Source organism: Gymnogyps californianus, chromosome 7 (assembly GCF_018139145.2).
Source record: "Gymnogyps californianus isolate 813 chromosome 7, ASM1813914v2, whole genome shotgun sequence".
NCBI lineage: Eukaryota > Metazoa > Chordata > Aves > Accipitriformes > Cathartidae > Gymnogyps > Gymnogyps californianus.
This window is the reverse complement of record NC_059477.1, coordinates 26,544,797-26,571,995: the sequence shown is the minus strand read 5'-3', so window position 1 is coordinate 26,571,995 and position 27,199 is coordinate 26,544,797. Positions and strand designations below refer to the sequence as shown.

Below are 27,199 nucleotides of genomic sequence, written 5' to 3'. Positions count from 1 at the left end.
TCATTTTGTTCTGGGTAACTCAGCTATTCATACAATATACAACTCGTTTAAAAGTATTTAGTCAAAAAGTTTAAAAATTCTCAAATACTGTTTTCCAGAATTGGTTGGGAAAGTACTAACACACATACTTAGAAGTACTAATGCGAATTAATCATATGTAAGTAAAGACATGCTGGAGTTTTAATTGAATTTAATACCACAATCTCCATCAAATCCAAATTGCAATATGAAACATTAAAAAGTCATTGAATGGTCTTAACTATCTGAAAGATAATAAATATCCACCTCTTGTTCAAATATACAAGATACGCATAACAGAGAACTCACTAATGATTTCCAATATAGCGCTCTCAAAACTCAAGATAAATATGCAGAAGTGAAAACAGTTTCTCTTCCCGCTCCAAATTCCACAGTAAATTACTATATGCTTGGGGCAAAATACGATTGTTTCATTGTTCTGATATCATTGTGTCAGATCCTGAGACTAATGCCTCAGATGGTGCCACATAAAAAAATGCTCTCAAGAGTCAAAAAAACACCTATTATGGTGAATCACAGTGTAATTTAGTTTGGATAATGAATAAACATTTGCTTCTATCCCAGCTTGAAGTGCAGCTTTCAAAAATGCAGACATATGAAGGAAGCTCGCAATACTGTTACCTGAACTTGCAGGTATACACTCACAGATTCTAATTTTGACTCTAAAGAGCAAACCAGATTTTCATTCAGAGATAAACATTCACCTTCCTGGCTCCTCCAGCAACATGTTTGTGCCATCAGAGCTGCACTAAAAAAAAGAATGCATTCAGCAACATTCCCCATAAAAACAAGATCTTAAATGCATTCCCCTTTATGGGAAAAGAGGCTCAGTATTTATTAGTAAAACTGAAGAATGGTGCTGCTTACTAGCTTATGTACATATTGTCAATATTTCTATATTGTCTATAAAACCTCATCACACACCAGTATCCAACAGAACTTTGGTACAAACAGAACAAGAGTCCTGGCCCCAAAGAGTTCCCCCTCTAGGTTCTGGGGAAGAGGCAGGGAAGTAAAAGCAAACTGTACACATTTTCAGCACAAAAAACAGCCTACAATTCATGTGGGCATTAACAGCAAAGGAGAGCTTTAAAAATAAACAAGAAAGCAAGCAAAAAGGAAATCCTTAGGTGTTTACAGGAATCCCCTCCCAAGGGGAAGGGCAGCTTGGAGCAAAGTTTGAAGGTGCTTGTTGGATTTTCAAACAAGCCGGCACATGGGCTGGCATCAGCAGCCAAGTATAAAGGTCAGGGTCACACTAGAGCAGGATAGGCTTTGAAAATGAAGGCGAGTTGTTTGCATCTCATATATGGCTCTGTAGGAAGCATCAAAGTTAGTGGCACAGAGAAAGCAGATTAGGAAAACCACCTCTGCAGCAACTTTCTAAACTAATATCAAAGGGGTAAAATTGTAACCGTCAAAGCCAGGTATCATTTGGCTTTACTTATATTTTTTTACCTGATGTCCTATTTTCCTCTGCTTGCTTCAGATTCAACTGTTTCTCTCTGCTACTGTTCAAGTACTTCCATGCTGGATCACTCAAGGCTTTATTATTCCTACAGATAAACAAGAGTGGAAGTCAGTGCAGTTATAGAAGATACAGGATATTCCTGCTTGATATTTACAACTTGTTTTAAAGCATTTTTCTCCTATCACTTTTAATACTTGACTATGGAACAGTTAAACTTTACTCGCAGATAAGTTTAATCAATTCATTTAAACAAGCCGTCTTACTTATGATTAAATGCAATTTCAAACACACGGAGCTTATTCTCCAAATGGTAATTTCCCTTTATGAATTTTGTTTTGAAAAGGGTCAAAGCAAGTTCAATAAAGAAGATACCTATTGTTATACGTATATAGCACATATGACAATCCTGACTAAACTGACAAAAGAAAGATGACACAAACTTTGCGTGTGCCAGTTTCTGCAAATCAACTGCAAGAGCAAGTTTTGTTTCCCTCATTAATCCTGAATGCAAACCCCATTTCAAGCACCAAGTGTGTTCAGAAGTTGACTAGTGGCTGGCCTGTACCATGTTGCTGAGACAGGAAATACTCAAGCATTCTTTTCAGAAAAATTTACGTTTACAAATGAACAAAGAGTTTAAAATCAGAAACTAGGAACAACAGTTACTTACGTTGAAGAATCATTCTCTTTGGGATAATCTTCACTCATTTCTGAACCAGGAGGTTGTGTTCTTTTCCTCTTTTCACTGATGACAGAAAATTTTTGAAGTGGTCATTCTTTCAGAAAGGCTAGTAAATGATCCTCTTCCAACTGAACAGAACTCCTCAATGCTTTCTGTGCATTTTGCACCTATCTTCCACAATCTCCACTTTTATAACATAGCATACAGAGAAGAATTTGGTCTGCCCAACTCTTAAGTTGTTCATAAAGCTCTAGTGCCAGTACCAGCCACAGGCTAGAAAAGTACGCATTAACATCCTGTTAAAAGTAACAGCAAAACCAGAGGAAGAAACATATTCCCTTCTTACTTCTAGGTGTACTGAGTTCCACCTGCAGCTCTATAAAGAGCTAAATTTTAACAATATCGTAATAAGAGGACAACACTCCTACCGATTCTCCAACAAGCCTGTTCTGTGAGGGGCTGATGATGCAGGAGATGCTGAAATGTTCACCCTGTTGCTAGGTGTTCCAGTTCCAGCGGAATTCTTAACAGACGCTCTTGCTGGGGTACCCAGCACCTTGCGAAACGGATTTTCCTCCTTACTTTCCACGGTCACTCTTTTGGGAGGAGTCTGCAAAACCCAAGTGAAGGGGGCCAGGGAGACAACCGAAACAGTGAAAAAAAAGACCATCTTTAGTCTAAGCTAGCATTTACGCCACTGCTTTACTTGCTACAGTGTAGCATCCAAAAGCAGAAAAATGCTACTTGTAATACATTTAAGAGAGTTTAACACTAATTAGACATGGGTAAAATTTTGACTGTATCGACGCAAGTCCTAAACATGAAACCTACTGCAGTAACCAATTTCCCTTCTCATTTTCCAACACTAACTCAGTTGAACTTTAGTTTTTAAAATCTCCTTTACATGCTTTGACATTAAAAAACCCAAGGCATGATTCCTAACTATCCCCAGATCAATCTGAGTGGTATTAAAAAAAAAAAAAAAAAAAAAGCCATATTAAAAACCTCACAATTAGAACAGTGCACCGACAGCCTTGGGCCAAGCAAGCGCCACACGTAATGCAACGGAAAGAGCTAACAGTTGGTTAACTGAGGAATGTTGGTGAATTTTAGGCTTGAAAACTAAACACCTCTAATCTTACCACTGTATACACAGCCTTAGAGTTTTTACTGTGAGATAGCCTTTAAGCAACATGTAAAATTTGTTTTGGGACAACGTCAAAAATATTCTCCCTCAGGGCGGTAATACAAGTATATTCACAGAGATAACAGAGTAAATTAAAGCCGGTAGATACACCATGAAATCTATGTTATGCAGGGAGAAAAGGAAGAACAAAAGTATTTTGAAGAAAAAACACTTTCGGGGAAAAGTCTGCAAAATTTACACAAAAATCTGAGCAGAATGCCACAAATTCAGTAACTTTTTATTCTGATACAAAACTAGGTCAGCAGCTTTTCAACATATACATTTGGCTGAAGTCTGCTAAACTCATTAAGACCTATGCTGACTATAACATTTTCAGCTGCTACGTAAGGTGTTCAGTATAAACAAAGAGATATTCAGAACTATGCGAGAAGCAAGTCTTAATCATGTCCTTCCCCTCTATTTCTGCTGCTTCTCTGCCTGACTGATAGCTCAGCATGAAGAACATATTCTGTCTTCCACAGCCAGACACTGACCTTTCTTACTCATACAGAATATATAGCTCCTCATGAGCAAGACACACCGTTCCCAACCACCCTGTATACATCTATTCCAAGCCCTCTACATTACAAAGACTTTGGATGCAAAATAAGTATTTACAGTGCTATTACAACATACAATAAGAGAATGAGAGGAGGAAATGAATGAAATAAAATTAAAGGAAAGGAAAAATTTGAACAATTAAACAAACCTGGTTCTCTATGTAAGAGAATTGCCTATTAGCTTCCTTCTGTGTGGTCCTGCTGCCGAGCACACCTCCAAAGCTGCCAGATCCCTGAGAGGGTTTCCCAGCTGACAGGAAAAGTACACAACATTTGATTTGATTGTCATTTAACTGATTGGCATTCTTATTTGTAAGACGTTATTTAGCTGGAGTTGATTTTTGAAGGGACACACTAGATTTCTTTCCAACAGACAGTACAATATTCTGAGTGCACAGACATAAGCACAAGTTTATGGATATCCCTTACATTGGTCATTTACTCAGTTGGCTGTAAAGTTCCTATCCTTAAACAGGACAAAATAAAATAAGAGGTAAAATAAAAAGGGAGGAGACTATGCATGTGTGATAAACAGACAAGAGTTTTTCCAATACCAACATACTTACAACATAAACAATTCCTACATGTTTAATCTCTGCTTCTTGTTCAGCATGACAAACGTACATTATAAGAAAGGTACATAATAAAAATTGGGGTTCAGGGCCAGAAAGAAGCATTTACACAAACGCAAAGAAAGTCAGTAACAGAAGGAGGACAAAATGGCTAAAGATGAAAAAAAGAAAACACGGCACTAAACCCTCTCCAAACTGTTATTAACATGATTTACAACAATTGTGCTTACCAGTATGAACCCTGTCTTGATGGACTGCATCCAAGTACATTCGCATTTCATTTGCATCTTTAAATGGTACCTTATCAATTGTTAGGAAGCTGGTATCCTTTAGTGTTAGCATCAGGCAGCACAGTTTTCTACCATTTGGTCGTAAGGTCACAGTTTTAATGTTATGGCTTAGCTGAAAACAAGAAAGTGACTATAAACATAAATCCATTTTTAAAAGGCCAAAATACTTACAAATTAAAACAAAACACTTCAAATAGAGAGGGTAAGAGGCACTCGCACCGAAATACTACTCCTTGCTCCATTTCAAGCAAACATTAAGCCTCGCAGAATTAATGCAATCAGTGATCTTGGAAGCCAACAGAACTGAAAGGACAGTATCACTATAGCTCAACAGTCCCTATATTCCTGGATAAGCTTTCTGAAACTTGCTTTGCTATTGAGTGTGACGTTTTTGAATGTAAAGGAATAAGAGCTTCATACAGTCCCATTTAGCTGTCTGAAACTTCCACATGAAGTCTGAAATATAATTTAAGATGGGGAAAGTTTTAAATGTTAAGTACAAACTTCTACTCACTTTATAATTTGCTCTCAAGGAAGACAGATTTGACATAGTTTAAAAAATTTGCTGAGGGAGTAAGTCAATAAGAAACATGCTTAGTCTATATGCAACATTATAACAATTAAGTGGTGTCAAAACTTTCAGGGTTATGGCCAAGCACAAGAATAATTTTAATAAGAATTTGTGCTCCCTAATAATGCTGCTGCTACTTTATTATACCATTACTTAATTGTTACTTCATGCTAAGTCACCTATAAGAACTGGCTGTTCATAAAGGCTCTACTATGCATGCAGGTTGAGGGTAACTCCTAAAGCAGAGGAAGCAAAAGAATATCTCACATCTGCAGACTGCATGGAAGTTTGACAATACATACCTAAGCATACTCTCATTTTCAATTCCCTTGTCCTTTTTTTCTTAATTCTTCATTTTCCTGCCGCTTCTTTAGCCTTTCCTAAGATCAGGCACTAGCTACACAATAACCTCCATGCCAGTATATTGCTATACTCAATGCTTCATACATGACTGGAAACCACAGCCAAGGTCATTAGGCACTACACAAGACAGAGTAAGACACTGCCCATCAGATTGGAGTCTTCTCCTAATTTGGCCTGACCTGCATACTGCCACACTACCGATCTAAATAACGATGATGAATTAATAGACATGAACACTAATTACACTCTAACGTCAAAGTTTCGCTATACATTGCTCTAGAACCTGTCTTGTCTCCTTCAAATTACACACAAGTTTAAAAATAAAAATTATTCCCAATTTTTATTTAAATTTGTTCAGTTATATAAAAGACCAAGATAGTAAAAGGCACTCCATGTCCATCAGTGAGATTTCTTTTTTTCCATGCAGATCTCTAGCTTCTTGGAAAGCCAATCTAGACACAACAGCAGTTTATAAGAGAGGCTGGAAAACCACCTCAATCGGACACTAAGGGTTTATTTCGCTGGGAAAATTACACTTCTGAAATACTTTGTGCTCAATCCTTGTGTTTTGGGGTGGGGGGTGGGGCTGGTTGGTTGTTTTTTTATTTAAAAGAAGCTAAAAATGTCTTCAAAGACCTAAGAATTGAAAAGGGGCTCCAAATTTTTCATCCTCTCTTAAAACATTGAGCCCAGTGCAAAGTGATTACAGTTACTTCACCATCTCAGTACAAACCAACGTATTTCAACTCAAAATGCTATCATGAGAGGGCTCCATCCATACTCTCCATGCACCTGTTATGACCCAGTCAGCATCAAAAAGTCTTGGGAGGTGGCGGTAAACAAAATATTTCTCTTAATACATATCTGGCATCTAGGACAATTTAGTCAAAGCTCTGAAACATCAGTAAAACATATCATCTGACATAAGAAATCTGATGACGCACCAGTCACTGTAGAAAGAAATACAACCCTGGATCCATCCAAATGTTCCATTACAGAAAAGTAAAAAAAGGTGGGGAAGTCACCCACAGTTCTCCCAGAGCAACTCGTCAAAAAAAGGGAATGCTACTTCTAAAGCAAAATTATCAGAAATTTGTCACGCCTGAAGCAATATGCAAGAGCACTGTGACAGACTGGGGCTGGCTCACACAAACTACACTCAAGCACAAGCCTGCAGCGCAAGGGGCAGGCACCTCTCCCTGCCTGCTGCTCACTCCCCGCAACGCTCTCGTGCCGGTGTCTGTGTTGCTTCGAGACGAACAGGACCAGAAAGCAGATCCTGCTGAAAAATAACCACCATCCAAACAAAAATAATTGGTCTAAAGATGCAGAATTTCCTCCTCCTCCTTTGCTGCGGTCCTAGCTGCATGGTGCCGTATCACCCCCTCTACCAGATCTCGCGTTCGGTCCTTTCCCCAAATTAATTCACGTGAAAACCCTCCACTGAGCTCAGAGAGATCTGATGAGTGCCAGATCCAGCAGACACGAGAGGACTGGAGCAAAACCTGCCCCTTTAGGCCATGGTTAGCTGTTCTATAGGCTCATCCTCCCCACGGAACCACCTTTTGAGTCACTGTCACACCACGTTAACACTTGTCCAGGCAGAAAGGAGTGCGTGAGAACAAGCACCCAGGGAAGATACGAGGGGAAGAAGAGACCACTCTTCTCAGAAGCAACATGGTCCAACGCTGGATTAAATCAAACATGCAGTCACAGCATCGCGCGTGAGAAGGCAGACGACTCTTGTCAAGTCTACAGTAACAGAGGCAGGAACCATCCACAGCTAATGATTTTCTCACGCCTTGACTCTGAGGCAACACAGGCTGCCAGATTCTTTGCTGAGACTTTTCAGCACACTAAGGCAGCAAAACCTGATCTTTCAAAAATAAAGCGAACTTTTTTTCACCGAGTCTGCACACGGAAATAAATGGCTCAGAGAAAGGTCTGGTGAACGCTACTGATGAAAAACAATTGTGGCACGAAAAAGCAGAAGCCAACATTTAGATCAGTTTAGGCTGTTACAAAGTTGCTAAATAAGACAGGATTTTTTTTTTCTTCCAACTGCTCTTATATCCTCTACATATTTTTAAATCAGATAGAAATTTCTTACAGAAAAACACTCCTTTGCATTCTTTCCATTTGGGGCATTTTGCACAAAAAACTAGGAAGACTGAGCTGAAAACTACAGAATGAAAAAAAGGCAATTTAGGCTGAATATTGCAAGAGAATCTTTAACAGTGATCTGCATCAGCCTCCCAGTGAGGAAACCACATTGCCTGGCATATTTAAAACCTAAAACTATAACAATTGCTGTTCAGCAGAGTCTTGTATAAACAAGCAAAGGCTACAAGCGTGTTAACACCGTTATTCCTCAGCTGGGAAAACTGCTAGTACAAAGTGTTCAGGATCTTCACCTCTAGGTTCTGCAAATGTACCAGTAACAGAAAGGTTACATGTTCTAAAAGTCTGAACACTTGAGCCACGATGCTATACACTTTGGTAACTTTTCTCTGTTTTTTAGTTCTTCCCATTCAGTGGTACCTCGATGCTGACCTTGGCAGATCCTTTAACAATACATGTGAATAATTTACAGGAGAGTTATACAAAGGGATTAGTGTTCAGGAAACGAGGAACAAGAAACAGTGACAGAGAGAAGTTTGCGTGACACTTAATAGCCTTGAAGAGGACAGCTGTTCACAAAAGAGCACAATCCATGCACTGCTCAAACAAAAGCCTTAATATTTGGTGTACCTGAAATGTCTTTGGAATTCCTCCAACATTGTAGTGAACCACCAGACTCACTTTGTTGTCCTTCTCCACAATTTCAAAGCTCCCTTCTTTCCATTTTGTAATCCCAGTCTGCATGCTGCGCATTCGGACAGGTCCGTGCACCTTTAGTGGAGCCATGCTTTCTCACGGAAAAGAGCTAACAAGAGTAAGCGTACTCCACCTTAAAAACCTGTTAAAAAGGAGAAATTTATAACTAGGCAGGCCAAATAATCTCTACATAAAGATAAAAGCGTGGCTTAAAGTCTCTGTAGAAGCTCGGTAGAACTGTTTTGCTGGTATTTTTAAACACAGTAAAGGAGAGTTAGATACAAGTGAAGGAAACTTAGATTAGTAAAATCTCTCCCAGTTTGGGCAGCAATGCACTGATTCCTCACTGTTGAAAGGCGAGCAGATCCAATCCAGACACAGAAGTTCTTGCAAATCCTTAAGGCAACTTCAACAGATTTAAGGAAAGAAAAAACAAGTGCCTGAGGGAAGTCGGTAAGAGATGGAAACCAAAGTTTCGGAGGAAGCCGAAGAGGGAAAACGAGCTCGGTTCTGACGGGACGTGAGCCACGGTCACCTGGAGGGGCCTGGCCGGGGGTCCCCGGGGCGGCGGTGCCCTCCTGCGCTGCCGGCTCCCCCCCAGCACTCCGCCCGGGAAAGCCACCGGCCCAGCGGTACAAGAAACAGCCCCCGCACCGCCGCGGGCTCCCGGTCAGCACGGCGGGGCGTACTTTAAAAACCAGAAGACAACGAATGAAGCGGCCCCTGCGCGCAGCCCGGGAGGCGCCGCCGAGCAGGCTCCCCCCCGGCAGCCCACGCTCAGTCGCCGCCGCCGCCGCTCCTAGCCCGGCCCGGCGGCGGCCCCGCTCCCCCCTCGCCGCCCCCGGGCAGGGCCCCGCGGCCCCGCCGCCCGCCCGGACAAGGAGAAGGGGGACGAGGGCAGCGCCTCCCGCCCCGCCGCTCCATGGCCGCCCCGGGCCGGGCCGCTGTGAGGGCAGGCGCCGCGCAGCCGGGGGGGGGGGGGGGAAGCACCCGGCTGGGCGCCGCGGGGAGGGGGGGGGCGGGGGGGGCGCGGAAGGGGGGCTAGGAAGGGCGGGGGGCCGAGCCCCGGTACCTGCGTCCCGGCGCGTCCCCGGCGCCGCTGGGCGGGCTGAGGCCCGGGGGGGGGGGAGGGGGAAGGGGGGACGGCGGCTGATGGCGGGAACCGGCCAGCAGCGCGAGACGCCGCGCGACGCACGCACGCGCGCCCGCTTACGTCAGCGCGGCGGCGCCCTTCCCGGCGCGCCCCGCGACGGCCCTCCCGCCCGCGCGCATGCGCCGAAGCGGCCCGCTTGGCCCACCCTCCCCGGCACCGCCCGCCCCGCCCCGCCGGCGCCCGAGCGCATGCGCGCAGCCTTCGCCTCTTCGTCCCGCCCCTGTCCCAGCCTCCCTCGCGGCGAGCGGGCGCGCGGCGGCGTGAAGGGTCGGGGCGGGCCTCAGTCTATGGCGGCGGCGGCCTCCTGACCCGGGCCCGGCGGCAGCACCGGCAGCAGCACCGGCACCGCTCCCACCATGCACAGCTTGGCCACGGCGGCGGTGAGGCGGGGCTCCGTGCCCCGGCGGGGCGGGATGGGGCTGGGGACGGGACGCTATTGCACAGGCCGCGCGGAGAGCGGGGCCGTGGGGGCGCGGCCGCTCGTAGACTACGAGGGGACGTTTCCTCTCGGCCGGCCGTGGCGGGGGGGGTTTTGGGCTGCGGGGAGGCGGAGCCCTGGTGAGCTCCCTCCCCTCAGCGCTCCGGTGGCCGGCTGGGGCGGCGGAGGGGCGGCGGGGTCCCCTTGGTAGTGGGGAGGCGCTGAGTGAGCGTTTTCTTGCTCCAGCTGCTCTGCTGGGGACTCCTCTGTGCCTCCCCAAGGTGGCCGTGCCTTGCTCTGCTGCTCGTGGGGATGGGGTGGCTCGCACAGGGGCTCGGAGGGCTTCCCCGCTGGGTGCCCTGGCTGTGCTCCTTCCGCCCGGTGTGTATCACATAGGGTTTTCCCTCCTCTGGCTCACTGTGCTCCCTCTCTGCGCCTGGACGCCTCCGGCATGCTTAGCCACCTACTCTGCCCTCTGGGGAGCTCTTCTACTTCTGGCCTTGACTGCAGAGGGAAAGAGGAGATAGCGAAAAGTTCCTCAGTGTGGCAGGCAAGCAGGAGGAAAGGCAGAGACTGCCTGTTCGTTCTTCCCTTTTCCTCCAATACCTTGCAGTGCTGTCCGTAGTTGGTGCTTGCCCTCCTCCCCCTCAGGAAGCTGCCGTGGTGGGATGGGGTGCCTGATGTTCAGGCTGGTGGGAGTGGAACAGTACCTTGGCCTGGTTGGGTCCAAAAATGGAAGCTGAGTTTGAACGTTGTGGTTATTGCATCTTAGCTCCCATCTGAGCGGGTTTGTGTTTTGGTTTTCGCTTTGCCAAATGCACATTCATTGCATCTGTAAGACTTCCTAGAGTTGAATGAGTCTCTGGTGTGTATTGGGTTTGGCAGGTGTATTGCAAAACCAGCAGTTAGAGCTGTTTTCAGATGAACTTAGCTCAAGGATCTGCTTGGACTAACAAGCAAACAAGAGTGAGTAAAGTACTTAGGAGTTGAGAGAACTTTTTAAGTCTTCCCACTTTGTTTAAGTGCTCATTAATTGAAATTGGTTCTTGGAGTGCTGGCAAATACTTCTGATTTAAAGTGATGCTTTCCAGAGCATAGAAGGATGTGCAAGATCATAGTGAACTCTCTTAGTCAGCATTTACATTTTTATAGCAATGTAATTTCTAAGTGCTTGTTGAAATGCGTGAGGGACTGTTGTATCTCCCATTAATCCTCTATCTGTGTTCTAGTCACCTGTCTATGAAAGGATTTTTTTTAAAGACAATTTTAACAAAATAATCTGTTTCAGGAATATAAATCAACTGTATTTTGGGACTCATTTGAATGTATACTTAATTTATACATAATTCATGCCACCTGGTAGTTCTGTAGTGAAATGTTTCCTACTACAGTCGGTTAGTATGCTTAGACTAAAGGCGACAGGGAAGGGTGTTTGGCTCTGGAGGTGTGCTTGGGAGCTCCAGTAAATAACGTTACCTCTTAGTAGGGTCATGAATTGGCTCAGGAATCCCTTTGGGTGTTGTGAACGCTGTCATGACAAAGCTGTGGAGCCGGAGCATCGGTCTTTATACAGTGATGCTGGTGGCGGAGCTGACACTTCGATTTCAGACCTGAAGACAGCATGACGTGCTAGAAGCTCAAGAACAGGCTAAAACCAATAAACGTAGCTGTAGCTAGCAGTAAGGCATTGAAAGCCCAACTCAAACCAGCTAATTCACTGCTTTTGAAGTTCAAAGTTCATTTTGGTATTTTCGAGTTGGTGATCTATCAAAATAGTTTAAAAAGCACATGTATGCAGTTAGTCAATGTTCTGCTTTGGTTGACCAGTACTTTTACCAGTGTGCCTAGCAGCAACCTCTCAATTAGGAAGAGAAAGCCAGTTGCCTAAATCCAGTTCGTTATGTGATTGCTGGAGATGTAATTGGGCATGGATGTTTGAGGTAATGCCGGTTCGCTTGAGGAAGGTGTTACAAGATCTTTCATGATGCAGAGGTGGCTAGTTTGTGCTGTGTTGAGATACTGTTGGTAACTTTTGCTTTCCCTGTGTGCAAAAGAAAGTCTGCCTGGCAGGATTCTGTCTTGGAGCTTGTAGGATTTGAGTGTAGCCCTCAGGGTTCCCCAGAATTTTAGGTTTTAGAGGGAGAAGGGGGAACAACAATAAAGTAGGAAGTTAGGAAAAAATATGTCTTTCAATTTAAACTAAAATGAGAGGAGCAACTGTAGAGCCTGTGAAAAGCAGGTGGTTCTGGCTAAGACAGATATTGGACATCATAAACTTAATTGTGTGGAAAATCTACTTAGTGTTCTCTAGGGATCACAAGCACATGATTGTGCTTTTAAAGGGTCGATGTATTTAAGCTTACAGGAACTGGAACTTCCAGTGAGCCTAGAAAAATAGATGGAAGCTTTAGATAACACAATTATAACAACATTATTGCTACACTGCTTGTCACTCTACCATCCCAAATGAAAACAAATGAGCTCTATTCATTCTCCCTCTCTTTCTGAGCTCCAGTGTAGGAGTTGCCATTGGAATTGCACTCCCAGCTGTAAGAGCACAATAAATTTGTCAGAATTACTAATTTAGTGTGAGGTTCTGGAAAACAAACAAACAAAATTGGGTAGATGAGAAAAAAGAGGATAGGAGGCAAGATGAACAACTAAAAAGGTATTTGAGCCCTAGAGTATAGGGATTGATAACAGCACATTGGCTTATATATAGACATTTAAGTTAAATAATACAATGGAAGTGGCTAGGGGAGAGAGAAATCCCACAGCTGGGGAAGAATCTCTTTGGACATGACTATGGATATAATATGTAGATGAACAGAGGAGGAAAACCTTTGCAGGTTTAGAGACAGAAAGCTCTGGAGGTGTCTGTCAAAGGTTAAGAATTCTCCCTTCTTCCCTCCTGCAGTTCTGGGAGCCTGCCTCTGGCATATGGTTTCAGGTTTGGTTCAAGGCACTTTCAATTCCTGAACTCCTTCGTATTCTCTTCAGTGCCTCGGTAGTAGCGTTGCTGTCAGTGCGGTGCAGGCAGTGCTCACATCTGTTGTGGTAAGCGCATGAAGAGTTTCAGTCTGAGTTTAAAAAAAAAAAAAAAGAAATACAGTCTGTTCTCTGTTCCCAGCCGTGATTGCCATACACATGGGGTTGCTGAGCTGGTTGCATGCAGGCTAGCTTAGGAGCAGCAGTGTACAAACAGGGCTGTGCTTTACTTGAATAGTAAACACTGCGGCAGAATGTTTGAATAGGTTCTGAACTGGCTTTTGGAAGTGTTCACACAGGAGGTTTTAATGCTGATGTTTGTCTTCCTCAAAATTTTGTGTCTGAATCGCCAAACTGTCTACTTAGGAAGCCTGCTGAGCATTTGTTTGCGCCTTGAGTGCTTGTTGGACCAGCAGAGGCATGAGACAAGCTTTCAATGAGAGACTTGCGCCTTGCTCTTTCCACAGAAACTATGCTAGAATTCCACGGTCCCTGTTTCTCTTCTTTTCCTTCCCTTCCCAGCCCTCCCTCATTTTTTTGGCTTGAAAACTTGTTGGCCTTGATGCTGTTTTTTCCCTAGTGTTTCAAGAAAGGCAAAAGAGAAATCCTGCATTTCTCCTGAGTAGTAGAAAATGTGCCTTGACTGTGAATACAGATCTACCCTTCTCCGGGTTTATTTTGAACAGGAATTTTTCCACAAAATGAGTCTTGAAAAATTCCCTTTTAGCTCTATGCGTGTAAACAAGATACATGGGATGAATACGAGACGTCTCTAAGAGCAGGTGTTACTGGCTGTGGACGGTGTCATGCTGACGTTAGAGTAGTGAGAATTTTTCTAGTATTTGTATGAGTATTTTTCTCATGTACGTTGGGCGAATCCCATTGGCAGGTGCCAATGTCATGGATGGTTTTGGAGAGAAAAAGGTAGCGTCTGCATTACTTTGAATTTGTGGAAGCTTGCACTTGAAGCATGAAATGAATGGGTGCTAAATGCAGGTGGAGCAAATGATAGCTGGCTAAAGTATGTGTGACCTCCCCGGGAGCTCTGCTGGCACAGACAGGCAGCAGCATGGCTCTTACATTGCTGAATGAAGTTACAAGGTACTACTGGACAAGCAGATTAAGAGAGACTGTCCTAACGAGTCAGGCCAGAAAGTAAAAGCTTCGCATTTCAAATAGGTGAAATAATAAGACTAATCTAAGGAAGGGATCCATATCTAGAGTATCTTAATGCAGCTTTAGTTCCTTCCTCCTCCAGTCAGGAGTTTCTTGAGCACTTTTTTGCTTATCTGCCAGGTGGTGGGAAGGGTTTGGGTGAGACTTGGATAAAATGTTTCGACTGAAGTTTTCTTGTCTCCCTCCCAGCCTGTGCCAACAGCGCTGGCTCAGGTTGACCGCGAAAAGATCTACCAGTGGATCAATGAGCTGTCCAGCCCTGAGACGCGGGAGAACGCGCTGCTGGAGCTGAGCAAGAAGCGAGAGTCTGTGCCTGACCTTGCCCCGATGCTGTGGCACTCATTTGGCACGATCGCAGCGCTCCTTCAGGTGGGTAGGACTGGCGGCGTCTTTATTCCGTGGTGCAGCGCCAGCACGTTGCAGAGCTTGTGCATCCATGGGGCAGATCTGGGGAGGCACTGGTGGGGTCCCTTATTGCCATTGCTGGGAGTATGATGTATGTTGGATTGTGTGGTGAGGGGAGCAGACGTGGGAACCCCATTTGCCATTAATCATCACTAGCAAGGTGATGTGTGCAGAGACTGTAAGATTTCTAATTAGACAGCTTACATAGTTGGAAGGGGAACAGGCAAGTTCTTGGCTGTATGAGCTCCCTGTGGATCACGTTCTGCTTATTTTCATACAGTGTCAGAGCAGAGCCACAACAGTCTTACTCCTAAGATCTCTGGTTTGATTTGTTTTGCATGAGCTTGAGCACTGCCTGGTCAGAAGGTTGCCCTTGCAGGGAGCCCGCTGGAAGGGCAGCATGGGAATGCTGCTCACTGCTCCAGAGATCTTTGCAAGGGAATGTACCTGCATTTCACGTGAAACTGGGCGGCTCAGCTTATCTCTGGGCAAACTCCTCTACAGCTGATGACTGGCTATCTCTCAGTGTCCAATCTAGTAATTTCTTTCAAAGAAGGAAAGAAAAGAGTGCAGGATTGGCAATGTCAAACTGTTCTCGGAGTGGTCCTGAAACAAGTGAAGAAAATTAGAAGGGAGTTATAGTTGGAAGCAGACAGATTTCTGAATCGGATTTCTCACCCTCAGCTGCTTTCCCTGCATTGAGTTAGAAGAGTACCAGCAGCTACAGTATGAATAGAGTGGGTGTGCTCTGCCTCTAGGCACAGGAACAACACTCCTCTTCGATCTGGAAGTTCAAAACAAAGCCGTCCCTACACTAGTAAAGAGCTAGGCAATCAAATGAACCCTTTTTTACTGAAATTAAGGTTTGAATGCATTCCTGTGACTCTTTGTCAGATTGACTCTGACCCAGCTCTGCCCTTGCCTGGGCAGCATGGTGGCTGCCATGTAACTTCGAAGTGATGCGTGGTAAAAACAAACTGTCATCTCTTGTCACCTTAGTTCCTTGCTGGGCAAATGCTTTGGTGCAGCTTTCTGATGTTTCTTTCCTTTTACTTTTCTTTATCTGTTACTTTTCAGGAAATTGTAAATATTTATCCATCAATCAACCCTCCAACTTTGACAGCCCATCAGTCCAACAGAGTCTGCAATGCTTTAGCTCTGCTACAGTGTGTTGCATCGCATCCTGAAACGAGGTAAGCGTTTCCAAGAGCATGAGTTTTCTGAAATGTTGATGTTGACAGCTCAGCCTGTCTGACTCCAGAAGCATGTAAGCGCCTTCTTTTTTACCAAGAGAAGTGGAACAGAGGACAGAGCTGGAAGATAGGCAGCTGCCTGCTGCTTTCACTTCTTTGCACAGATTATCAGGATGACAGCTTTAAGGTGGTCCTAAATGCATTGCATTCCCTGGATCATCCTGAGATTCTGCAAATTCCCAAAACATGGGGTTGTGGCAGCTCCTGGGAGCTCAGCCAGAGATAAGGGTGCCTTTGTGTTGAGTGCTGTGTGCAGGATCCTTGTTTTAATGACCTTACAGTTATTTAGACCAGCAGCTTACAGTTATTTAGACGAGCTGCCCAAAGTGTGGAATAAGCAGGACTGTCCTTCCCAGGGACTGTGTGTGGCAAGTGAGCAATAGCAGAGCCATGTCTGGAGTCCTTAGCCATTGCCTGACTTCAGGTTTTCTCAACCTGTGTCCAGCCCATGTCAGCAGGGGAGATGATGATGTTGGTTCAGCCAAAATGAGTAGCTAAAACTCAGAAGAAAACTACCCAGCGATCCATGATCTCATGCTTCTGTTCCTGCTGAGGAGAAAGTGCTGCATAGCTGAAGTTGTTTTTCAGCTGCTGCAAAGTAGTGTTATACAGCAACCCTCCATGAGATGATATCCAAAGAAACAGGGTAGTTTTACACCACACACCTTTACATTTAAAGTTTTAAAACTGAAAACAGAGGAAGAACGTTGGATGATTGTGCAAGAGAGCTTCCCTCTGCTAGCAGAGCAATCTCCAGGTTTCTCCCTGCAGTCTGTATTTTTCATCATGGTCAGAAGGCAGTGTGAAGACTCTTGGGGAAAGGTGGCTGTGCACATTTAAACTGTGGTAATGCCTAGAGATCAGCCAGTCTGGATTTCTGTCATGCAGAGGCTTTGCACATGCATTGTGGCTGACTGTCCCTGCCCATGGGAGCCTGCAAGGCGAAATGCAACAGTGAACGTACAAAGCAGAGGGTCTGGGTGGCAGGAAGAGGTAATAAAAACAACAGGACGTGCTCTGTTCCTGGTCAGCTGGAAGCAGCGATGCAGGTAACTGACAGTTTAGGTGCTAGGTTTTGTGCTGCGCCCAGTACAGAATTTACTTCATACCTTTCCATCAGAGAACAAACTGTTACCCTCTTTTGAGGAGCAGCAGCAATGGTGTCTGTCAGGAATAGTCCGAGGCTCTGCATGGTAACGCTGGATTGTGTGCTCACTTTGTTTTCCTTGTCTCTCACGTTGGGTGTTCTCCCTTTCCTACAGGTCAGCTTTTCTGGCAGCTCATATCCCTCTCTTCCTGTACCCCTTCTTGCACACAGTTAGCAAGACACGTCCGTTTGAGTACCTGCGGCTCACAAGCCTCGGAGTGATTGGTAAGCAGTCAGACTAATGCTGGAGCACTGGTTTCTTATCAAGTTGGATGCAGTTCATGCTGTGGGTATAGAGACCTGCACGACCAAAATCACAGGTCTCTTTTTATTGGGATCTTCTAAGTCCTGTAGCATTAACAGGAGGAGCTGCTCCTTTTCCATCAGTTGTGGAGGCAGGTTCCTCTTAGTGTGTAGGAACTGGGCTTTTCACTAATAAGAAAACACTGAAGTCTGGGTGCATTGCCAAAAATACGTTTCCTGTGAGTACGAGCACCTGCAGGCTTGTTGTGCCCTCAGCCCAGCCAGCTAGACACTGGGATGGGTGGGTGCAGACTGGGCTTTCTTTGGGTTTTTGTCATTGATTGACTTGGGTGTATTTGCCCTGTCTTCCCCTTATCCTGTTTTTTTTTTTTTTCTTCTTTCTGCCCAAAACATTTCTCTCTCAATGCATAAAGTAAGAGGGTCTTAAAATGCATTTCTTCTTCCCAGAGGTTGCTGTGGGTGGCATGATCATCTTGTGTTTGTGTTACCACTGGGGGAGAGCCAAGAATGCATCCCCTTTCTGAAAAACAAACAATACCCAAACTCAGCTTGATTACTTTTATGCTGCATTTTTTTGAAACAATTTGTCATTTATTGATTTTAGTTTTGTTTTTCCTTCAAGGGGCCTTGGTGAAAACTGATGAGCAAGAAGTGATAAATTTCTTATTGACAACAGAAATTATCCCCCTCTGCTTACGCATTATGGAATCTGGCAGTGAACTCTCCAAAACGGTACCTACTCTTTCTGTCTTAATTAAGACTTGTTGATGTTTATCTCTGACTGACCAGGTAGCCAGTAACCTGCGGAATTGGCTTGTGTCCCATTGCAAATGCTGGGGCAACTCAGGGTGGAGTTTTTACCTCCTCAAAAAATAAACAAACCAAAACCACCAAACTAAGCTGGAGTTTCTGAGCTTGGTAGTTTTGCTGGGAAAGATCTTGCTGCTCTCAACACCCGTTCCCTCTTTTGCAACCCTGCAGAGGGAGGGGAACTTTCAGGGCTGAGCTGGATCAACTTTCCTTGGCCTGAGAGAACAAGTGCTGTAGCTACACAGTTGCAGAGGTTGGGCAGCAGCTGTGAGTGGTGGTTATGAGAATGTTGACCGCACTGGACCGGTTTGTTGTCTCCTGATCAGGGGCCCCTTTCCCCCATGAGCTCAGATCTGTGGTCAGACTGGTCTGATGACCCAGGTAGGCTGGCTGGCCACAGGTTTTAGTCTGTGTGTGCTTCTCTGGTGAAGCCTGCTAACATAGCTGGCTGAGGTTCTTCCAGAAAGTCACGTGTCTCATGATGAATCGGTAACGCTCAAGATGAAAACCGAAATCAGCTTGCCACCTAGATGGCAGGGCCAAGGGACAGATCCTTCTCCTGCTTCTTGCTCTGTGACCAGAGTAGTGTGGCCATAATCCTGAGCTGTCCTGAGCGGCCCAGCAGTAGTTGCTGTCTTATGCAACCTGCATCCAGTCATCTTGTACACACTTGCTTTGTGTCCATCTCTTTTCTTTAGCCAGAGATGCCAAGCATTGTGTAGTGTCCTGCATTTTCTTTTGACTTTAAACTTTCACCGAGTAAAGCATTTGCTGCCTGCTGAAAGGCCTTTCAGCTGTGGGACTGCCTTGAAAAGAACATAGCACAAAGGCTGTCCCTTTTCAGGATAGATAAGTTGTTTATACGCTTTCTTTTCTGCTTTCTCCCCATTCTAGGTTGCTACATTTATTCTTCAGAAAATCCTCCTGGATGACACAGGGCTGGCATATATCTGTCAGACTTATGAGCGGTTTTCCCATGTTGCCATGATACTGGTAAGATTATTTGCTTCCTCTCTTTAAAAAAAGAAAAAAATTATGCTCTAGCAGCCAGCTTCTTCAGCAGCCACTTTACTGCTCTCTGGCTGGAGCACAGGATGAGGGAGGCAAATTGTTCTTGGGCTTATTGCTTGCGACACTGTAGCTCTCTGCTTCCACATGTTTCCTTTGTGTATCTCTGGTTTGCCTGTCAAGAGAACACATATTAGTTGTAATATACGAAGTCCCCAAGATAAATGGCGTAAACATCTCTAGAGAAGAAAAAGAGTTTTCAAGGTGGTTGGTCAGATGTGAATTGATTTAATTTTATGTAAGAATGATCACATGGCTCAGACCATGGATCCATTTCCCATCTCTGTCTCCCACAACAGGTTGAAAGAGCAGCAGGTTGAGCGAAGGAGTAAGAGTAGGGCAAACATATATGATACTTGCCCTTGTAACAGTCTCGCAGCTGCCAGCTATTTTCAGCTTTGGATTTCTGGGGCCAGTTGTGGGTTTTCTGTGCAGTAACCACCAGCGTTTGTCCTATCCTCCCCTTGAACCCATGGAAACTTTTTGCATCCACAGTGTCCTTTACCAAGGAGTTTCACGGGTTTCCTGTTCAGTGCCTGGAATGCCAACCTCCTGTTTTTTCCTCTTTGAACCTGGCTCCTACTAGCTGCTGCTTATGACTCTAACTCTTGTGTTGGAACACAGAGCAGATGATTTTTGTCCGTTCCCTGTCCCCTGTGAAGGCGAAGTCTGGGTACTCAGAATTTGGTCATCCCAGGAGTAATAGCCCCAACTTGAGTTTTATTATCTCTGAGCTCGCCGAGGGGAATACGTCTGCCCTGGAATAGCTATTGTCCTGCTTTTGTGTTTGGTTGGTTGCTTGCTTGCTTTTTAAAGAGCAGCCTCAGGAGAAGAAAATGCAGCATTAAGTTAAGCGCTTTCCAGTGCTGGTTCTGTGCCTAAATGTTGATGCTTTCATTGGGAATATTTAGTTGTCTGTCTGTTTTCCCAAACATAAAGAAAATGTTACCTCCTAATTCACCCACAAACAGCAAAATATGAACGATTGTGAAATGATGTCCACAATATCCAATGTGACGTGATTTTTGCATTCAAGAAAAGGATCGGCTTTGATGAAAGTACGTCTGGCTTGGGGGCAAAGTGAAGGACGCAATTAGAAACCTTGGGGTAGGGGAGGGAAGGAGACCAAGGAAGAATCCATGGCTGGGAAGGGTACGAACACAGAAGGATGTGAGTGTGTAAAGCTGTGTTAGCATGGAAGAAATCCTAGCTGTGGTATAATCCCACCATTGGGTGAAGCACTGACATGATTAATATTCCATAGCACTATGGAGAAAGATGAAAATGATCATAGACATTTCTGTTCTCTATTTCAAAAATCGGGATAGCATACTCCTGTCTCATGAGGGTGATGATTTACTTCCTTGTCTGCTGATAACTGACTAAGATGTTACGCAAATATTAGATGCTTTTAAAAGAGCAAGTTAGTATTTTCCATCCAGGAGTGGTCTGAGGAGCTCTCTGACTTATTGTTCTTTATTTCAAAGAAATATTGATATCCTGGGGAATTGCTGAGAACAGGAAGCTTGCAAAAGGGCAGATGAGGGGCACCTGCTAATTGCTAACTGCCTGAATATCCAAATACAGGTGAATTTAGCTAATGAGGAAAATGGTTAGTGCTAGCCAATGTAGTTTTACAGGAAAAAAACCCAACTTGTTCGGCAGATCTGATTGACTCCGAAATATAAGGAGGCAGACTGTTAAACTCCTTCAAAGCAGGCGTGTGAAGGCATCCACACTGTTTGCTAGGCTGGGTGCATTCAAAGGTGCAACCATGTGTGAGGTGCTACATAGTATGAGAAATGGAGGCTGGGCCAGGGAGATCTGCCCTGGTTTTGCTTCCCAGTAGTGGCTTAATGAGGGATGTAGCAGAAAGAGAAAATACTCTCAGGTGCATGATAAAACCAGATGTGGATCTTACTACATGTGGTGTGGGTCAGTCCAGTCCTTCGGCATGGCTTCCCAGGCTATTGTTAATGTTTTAAAAGGGTGTTGAAATGAAGGCAGCGCAGATGAGAACAGGGAATGTTGCAGAGCTTGGGAACACACCTCACAGGGTGACTCAGCCTGAGCTTATCAAAGTGTTTGGGATACATTCGCCTTCCTCCACGAGGGGGAAACGCCAGGTTCGCTTTTGTCTATCAGAGAGTTGGACCACTAAGCAGTCCTGAGGAGGTAAAAACCAAATAGAGATGAGACAAGCTTTCCTCAAGCTGCTGGGAGAATCCTTTCCAAGTTGTGGCTAGCTGCTCTTCTCAAAGGCATCTTGGCAAGCAGAGCGCCAGGCTCCATGCAGGGGTATCTAGATGAAAGGTAATGGGCTGTTATGCGTGGGAGGCCAGAGCGAGTGATTTAATGGTCTTTCCCAGTCTCTGCTGATTGTGAAGCTGTTCTTACAAAGACTTTAACCGGTGGCACTGGCCTCTGTCAAACAGGGTAAAATGGTCCTGCAGCTCTCCAAGGAGCCATCAGCACGGCTGCTGAAACATGTCGTCCGCTGCTACCTTCGCCTTTCCGATAACCCCAGGTAAACATTTTAGGAGTTTGGGCAGGGGCTTTTCCCACTCCCTTGGAAGTGCACTTCTCTTCTCCACAGTGCCCACTTGGGGAGAGTCAAGGTTCTGTGTCTGTCTTTACATCAGCCTTAGCTTGGTGTGGAAAATGGGTGGGTTTTTTGGTTGGTTTGGTTTTTTTTATTGCTAGTCCCAGGAGCTTTTATGGTACATGGGAGAAACAGTGACTGTTTGGGGCTTGTGCAGATTCAAGCTGTGCAGGTTATGACTGCCGGAGCTCAAATGTAGCTTGACCTAGGTATGAGGGAGGGACTGAGGTGGAAGGTACGCTATGCTCTCCCTCTTCTGCATCCTGTGGGCTGTTAGCAGTAGAAGCCAATAGATGGAATTCAGTTGAGGGAATACAAACTGATTTCGTGCTGATCAGCAGCTCTGCCCGAAGCCGCTGGGTATGTATTTGTTGCCTCGGCCTCTCCTGGCATCGCATTGCTCTTGACTGACGGGTGTCAGGGGACAGGGGTTGGCTCGGTGGGGTCTAGTGTGAGGGATGGGAGCTATGCTGGCTGGCCGAGCGCCACGTGCTGTGGTGCTGCTGCTTGGTGCTTTCCTTGGCTGGCCCTGCCAGGGAGAACCCCAGGCAAAGGAGCGTCGTGTCCCCAGTGGGGTTTGCTCCCCTCTTGCCCCTGTGAGTTTATTTGTTGGGCCCCGTTTCTTGTCTCTTGATGTAGGGCACGTGAAGCTCTCAGGCAGTGCCTTCCTGACCAACTGAAGGACACCACCTTCGCCCAGGTCCTGAAGGATGACACCACCACAAAGCGCTGGCTGGCTCAGCTCGTCAAGAACCTGCAAGAGGGTCAAGTCACTGACCCACGGGGCATCCCTCTTCCTCCGCAATGACTGCTGGGGGAGGTGAGGGACCGGGGAAGAAACAGCTCAGGTTTACAAAGAACCAGGAACAGGTGACCTCTTCCGCAACAAACTGGGCACGCCAGCTGGCTGCCGGCCTGTCAGACCATCCCACTCAGCGAAAGGGCTGCTCTGTAGCAATGCAGCATGCCTCTGGGGATCGCAACACCAGCAAATGCTGATACTACAGCTTCAAAAAAAAAAAAAAATCAATAAAACCAATCTGTAAAGATCCCTGTCTCTCCAGGAGGCTTGGCTGGCATCTCCCCCACAGCCAGGCAGGGGATAGTGCGGACGTCCACTCTTCCAGCTAGCTCAGCCTCCGCCCAAGTGGTGTGTGACGCGGGGTGTGCGTGCCACATCCCTCCAGTTCCTTGGCACTTCTTGTTTACACGTCTGTTTAGATGAGTGAGCTGAATAAAAGCCAATCCAGTTGTTTTATCCCTTCTTAAGACTGCTACTCAGCTGCAGGTAGCCCAGGGACAGCTTTCTTCCCTGCCAGCACGTTCTTGCTCCTGGCTCTGCATCTGGCTGGCACAGCGAGCTTCTCTCTTCCTTTGCACGGAGGCAGCGGCTGGAGCCGGGCCACCGTGGTGCTTGCCCCAAGAGGAGGGGTGGGTTACTTGTGATGAACCCACGCATCATAAGCTTGCTTCCCAGGGCTCGGGGGGAGGAGAAGACAGCAGGACTGTGGCTCTTGTGCTGTAAACAGCGTGCTCCCGCAGCTAACCAGCGGCCGGGGGCTGATGTGTGCTGGCCTCCCATCTAGCCCAGCTCTTGCCCAGCGGGGCTGCTGGCTGGCTCGTCAAACGGAGCTCAGCGTTGGGAAACCTGCCGTGTGGTGGTGGGCAGGGCACCGACCGATGATCCCCTGCTGCGGGACAGCTGGGAGCGACATCCTGCGGGCTCCAGGTATGCCGGCTTCCGTGCCTGCTGCTGCCTGCCAGGCGCCTCTCAGTCCTGGCCTCCCTCCCTTTCCCCCGCTCCTCCAGCTCATCTCTGCCAGCCGGGTGCATCCATTTCAGCTTTCAAGCCTGCCTTGGCGTCTGCCTCGGCCCCACCGCAACTAAACTGAACCAGCAGCCGCTTACCCGCCTTCCCTGCGCCGAGGAGTTAGTGCGGCTGCGGCGGGCTCTCGGAAGCAGCCGAGGAGCTCCCGGGCTTTGCTGCAGCGGAGCCTGCTCTGCCTGCTCTTGGCTGCAGGCAAGCCTGGGCAGCTACTCGATTTCTCCCCGCTCCTCGAGTAGCCCATTTTGCTGATCATCTGCGGTGTCGTGCCAACAGTGTCTTAAATCCCATCTCGTTTCCCTTCCCTCCTCCCCTCGCAGCCTTGCGTAACAAGGGCAGAGCACGGCCTCTTCCTTGCCCCCAGGGTCCCGTTTTATAACCATCGCCGCCTTTTTCCCTCCCCTCCACCCTGACCTTGACAGGGTGTGAAAATGCTTCTGTTTGGGTTTTCTTGTTTGTTTGTTGTTGTTGTTGTTGTTTTGGGTTTTTTTGTAAATTCAGATTAATAAATAATAAAACCCCAGCCAGCGCAGATTGCTCCGGTCTCGTCTCTTGGGGAGGGCAAGCAGCGAGGCGGGCGGCGGGGGGGGGGGATTTATTGCAGGAGGGAGGAAGCGGGAGCTGCGCCAGCTTGGGGATGTGAGCTGGGGAGAGTGCGTGGCCTTTCCTGGTGGCAGCTGGCTGCATCCTTGCGGCACCCCATCTCCCCTGGAGCAGGTGACATGGAGGGGTTTTGGGGAGGAGGTGCTGCTCCGTCTTGGTTTGCAGGAAGCCAGCGAGCGCTCTCCCGGCGGGCTCCATTCGGAGCCCGCCGGGGAGAGCGCTCGCTGCCTTCCTGCAGCGTGTTTGCGAGCGTTGCCATGCTTGCCCAGGGGTCTCTTAGAGCATCAGCCACCTGAAATTTGGTCCCTGCCCTGCACCCCTTGCACCCAACTCGGCCTGCCTCAAGGCTGCCCTAGCTTGGATCCCTGTAGGGAGGGTTCCTCCCCCAGGATGCTCGAACCATGCCCTGCTCTCTGGGTCCTGGAGGATCCTGGCCCTGGCAGTGCCCGTAGACCACCGTGTCCTGGGAAGGGGACAGGGGCACGCTGGGAACGTCCTGTGCTGGGTGCAAGCGGGTTTGGGGAGGGACAGGCTGTGCCGGAGGGTTGGGAATGGGGGCTCAGCCCCAAGTGGAGGGCTCTGTAGGGTGCTCCCACCCCTGCTGGCCCCGCCACCGCTCTCCCCCCGCCTTCCCTCGGGAGCGGCGTGACCTTAATCCGAGGCGACCTGGAGAGGCGGCGGCTGCGAGGCGTGCGGGGGCCGGGGGCGTCCCGCGGGGGCGGGCTCGCCGTCCTGCCGCTGCCGGGGGGCGGGCAGCCCGGGCAGCCCCGGCCCCGTGCGGCCGCAGGCGGTGGAGCACCGGCGGAGCGGCACGGCACGGCACGGCACCGGAGAGCGGGTACAGGGCTCGGCGCCGGGTCCTCCGCGGGGGAACCGGGCGTCCTGCGGGGGGAGAGGGGCGGCGGGGCGGGCTGGGACCCCTGAGCTCGGGCAGCGCCGTCCCAGAGGCGGCTGCACGGGTGGGGTGGCGTGGGGTGGGGGGAGAGGTGCCGGCGGTTTTGTTTCTTCTGCTTTAAGGTGTCACTTGCCCCCCGGAGCCCCGCACCCCCGGGTTGTCCTGCCCCATTCCAGAGCCCCTTGTCTGACCCCTCCTGACCCCTCTGACCCTGTCAGCTGCTGGCTGGTCTCCCTGCGTGGGTCAGGCTCCATCCTTGGGTGCTGCAGCGTGTCCTGGGGCAGGTGGGAAGGCTGTGTGGGGCAGTGGGGCTGAGCAGAGCCCGGGGACAAGAGCAGTCTGTGTGCACACCGGGGCAGCAGGAGGGTGGGGAGGTGTCCGGGGGTGGGGGGGGGCATCCCTCCCTGCTTTGGCATAGCCACCCCCACGGTGGCATTTAATTCTGCCGGGGGACTCTGCGCTGGAGCGGCTGGGGAGCGCTCACACCCGCTGGCCCTCCAGTTCCGCTTGGGGACTGTCACCTCCAGGAGAGAAGCTGTGGTGGCTCAGCATGTGCTGGGGGGAGCCAGGGCTGTCCCTGGCAGGAGGCAGCTGCCCTGCGGGCAGCCCTTGGGTTGGGTTTCTCCAGCCCCTGGCTCCTGTCCCACTCCCCTTGACAGTGTAACTCAGACAGGGGTGAGGGGGGCTGCATGGGGCCGGGCTGCGGGCATCGCTCATGCACCGGGGAGGGCCAAATGGCTGTGTCCTTGTGTCCATGCTCATGGGACCTGCCCTGCGCTGGAAGGGATCGTCTCTTCTTCGCTGCATGCGCAGGGAAGGCACAGCTCCGCGGCTGGGGCAGGGCTGGGTATGCTTGGGCCGTGCCGGGAGCCTGTAAGGGCTGGCACTGGCAGAGATCCGTTTAGCTCCAAAATATCAGCCCAGTTACAGGCCTGGGGGCTGCAAGCAGCTCCCTTGCACGCTGCCTCCTTGCACACGTATGGCAGGGTGCAGAGAGAACATACCTGATGGTGGCACCAAGACCATCCCTGTCCCAGGCCAGTGTCTCTCTCCACTCCTCCAGCCTCAGTGCCCCTCCCTCCATGCTGGCTTCCCAAAAACATTCCCAACTCTATCCCCTTGCCTGCTGCAGCGCAGGGGACATGGGGCAGGTGGGCTCCTGGTGCTGTGACCCTGCAAAGCGGCCACGCCGGACTGGGTGCTGCCAGGAGGCAGGAGGGTGCAGGCAGATGGGTGTCTGGGGTTGTCCCCCCACTGGTTCCCTGAAGGCCATGGGGTGCAGGGGGGATGAGACCATGCTGGGGGAGGGTGCAGGGCACTCCTGGCACTGTGCAAGCCAGCAGTTGTCAGGGCACCCACTCAGCAGGGCCTGAGAGGAGCGTGGTGCCACCCTTCCATTTGTGGGTGTGGGCACCCTGAGCCCTGGGTCGGTGGGTCAGTGTCCCCCTGGCACATTGGGTGCGGGAGGGTGCAGGTACTGCAGTGAGTCCTTGCAGACTGAGCCCTGCAAGAACAGCCGGTGCTGGGAATGCTCAGCCCTGGCACTGGGCACTGCTGGGAGGCAGCTGGGGTGGCACCCCAGCCGCTCCGTGACTCCAGAAACATGTGAGGTCCCCAGGAGCGACAGGCAGTCCCCACTTGCCCTGGGGACAGCCGAATGGCCACTGCCAGCCCCACGCCTGGTGTGTCCCCCAGGAGCGGGGCCACAGCCCCAGCCAGCGCTGTGCTGAGGATCTGCCCTGCCCGTCCCCACACCGAGCAGGGGACGGCCGCCGTCTGGCCCCGGAGCTTGCGAGGGTCTGGCAGCCGGGCTTGGCAGCTGCCTGCATGCTGACGGCACTGGCTATTCCCAGCCCCGCACCACCAGTGCCTGTGCTGAGTCAGGGGCCTGGGGCATAGCTGCCACCCCTGTGCCCTGGCACAGAGCCCTTTGCCCCCAGGGACCCCCGGGTCCCCTCCTGCACCCAAATCCCAGCCCACCAGCTGTGGCATCCGCTCCTTGAGGGCCCAGCTCCAGCGCCCGGGTGACAGGCACATCCAG

General features: G+C 48.6%; 2 protein-coding genes across 3 annotated transcripts in view; one reads left to right on the top strand and one right to left on the bottom strand.

The window, feature by feature from the left end:
* The window catches only part of USP37 (ubiquitin specific peptidase 37), a 35,034-nt gene extending 26,376 nt beyond the window's left edge, over window positions 1-8,658 (bottom strand). The window contains exons 1-6 of the mRNA XM_050900428.1: window positions 8,486-8,658; window positions 4,741-4,912; window positions 4,088-4,188; window positions 2,621-2,802; window positions 2,181-2,255; window positions 1,498-1,595 (exon numbers count right to left, since the gene is read on the bottom strand). Of these exons, the coding sequence (XP_050756385.1) occupies window positions 1,498-1,595; window positions 2,181-2,255; window positions 2,621-2,802; window positions 4,088-4,188; window positions 4,741-4,912; window positions 8,486-8,641 (784 nt within the window). The 5' untranslated portion in view covers window positions 8,642-8,658. The remainder of the gene's footprint in view (window positions 1-1,497; window positions 1,596-2,180; window positions 2,256-2,620; window positions 2,803-4,087; window positions 4,189-4,740; window positions 4,913-8,485) is intronic.
* Window positions 8,659-9,981: 1,323 nt separating this feature from the next.
* Window positions 9,982-24,192, top strand: CNOT9 (CCR4-NOT transcription complex subunit 9). 2 transcript variants are annotated; one of them, XM_050900420.1, is made up of 8 exons: window positions 9,982-10,084; window positions 14,476-14,655; window positions 15,769-15,884; window positions 17,207-17,316; window positions 17,978-18,087; window positions 19,060-19,158; window positions 21,669-21,759; window positions 22,468-24,192. In XM_050900420.1, the coding sequence occupies exons 1-8, from the start codon at window positions 10,061-10,063 to the stop codon at window positions 22,641-22,643; spliced, it is 906 nt and encodes a 301-aa protein (XP_050756377.1). In that variant the 5' UTR covers window positions 9,982-10,060; the 3' UTR covers window positions 22,644-24,192. The 2 variants fall into 2 exon arrangements, with proteins under 2 accessions (XP_050756377.1, XP_050756376.1); XM_050900419.1 differs by having other exon boundaries at window positions 21,669-21,760; window positions 22,475-24,192.
* The last annotated feature ends 3,007 nt before the right edge of the window (window positions 24,193-27,199 follow it).

Bases quoted from the DNA above. Each gene is read 5' to 3' on its own strand.
- CNOT9 (XM_050900420.1), top strand. From the start codon at position 10,061: ATGCACAGCTTGGCCACGGCGGCG. The intron at 10,085-14,475 runs GTGAGGCGGGGC...TCTCCCTCCCAG, and splicing joins ACAGCTTGGCCACGGCGGCG to CCTGTGCCAACAGCGCTGGC. The intron at 15,885-17,206 runs GTAAGCGTTTCC...CCTTTCCTACAG, and splicing joins GCATCGCATCCTGAAACGAG to GTCAGCTTTTCTGGCAGCTC.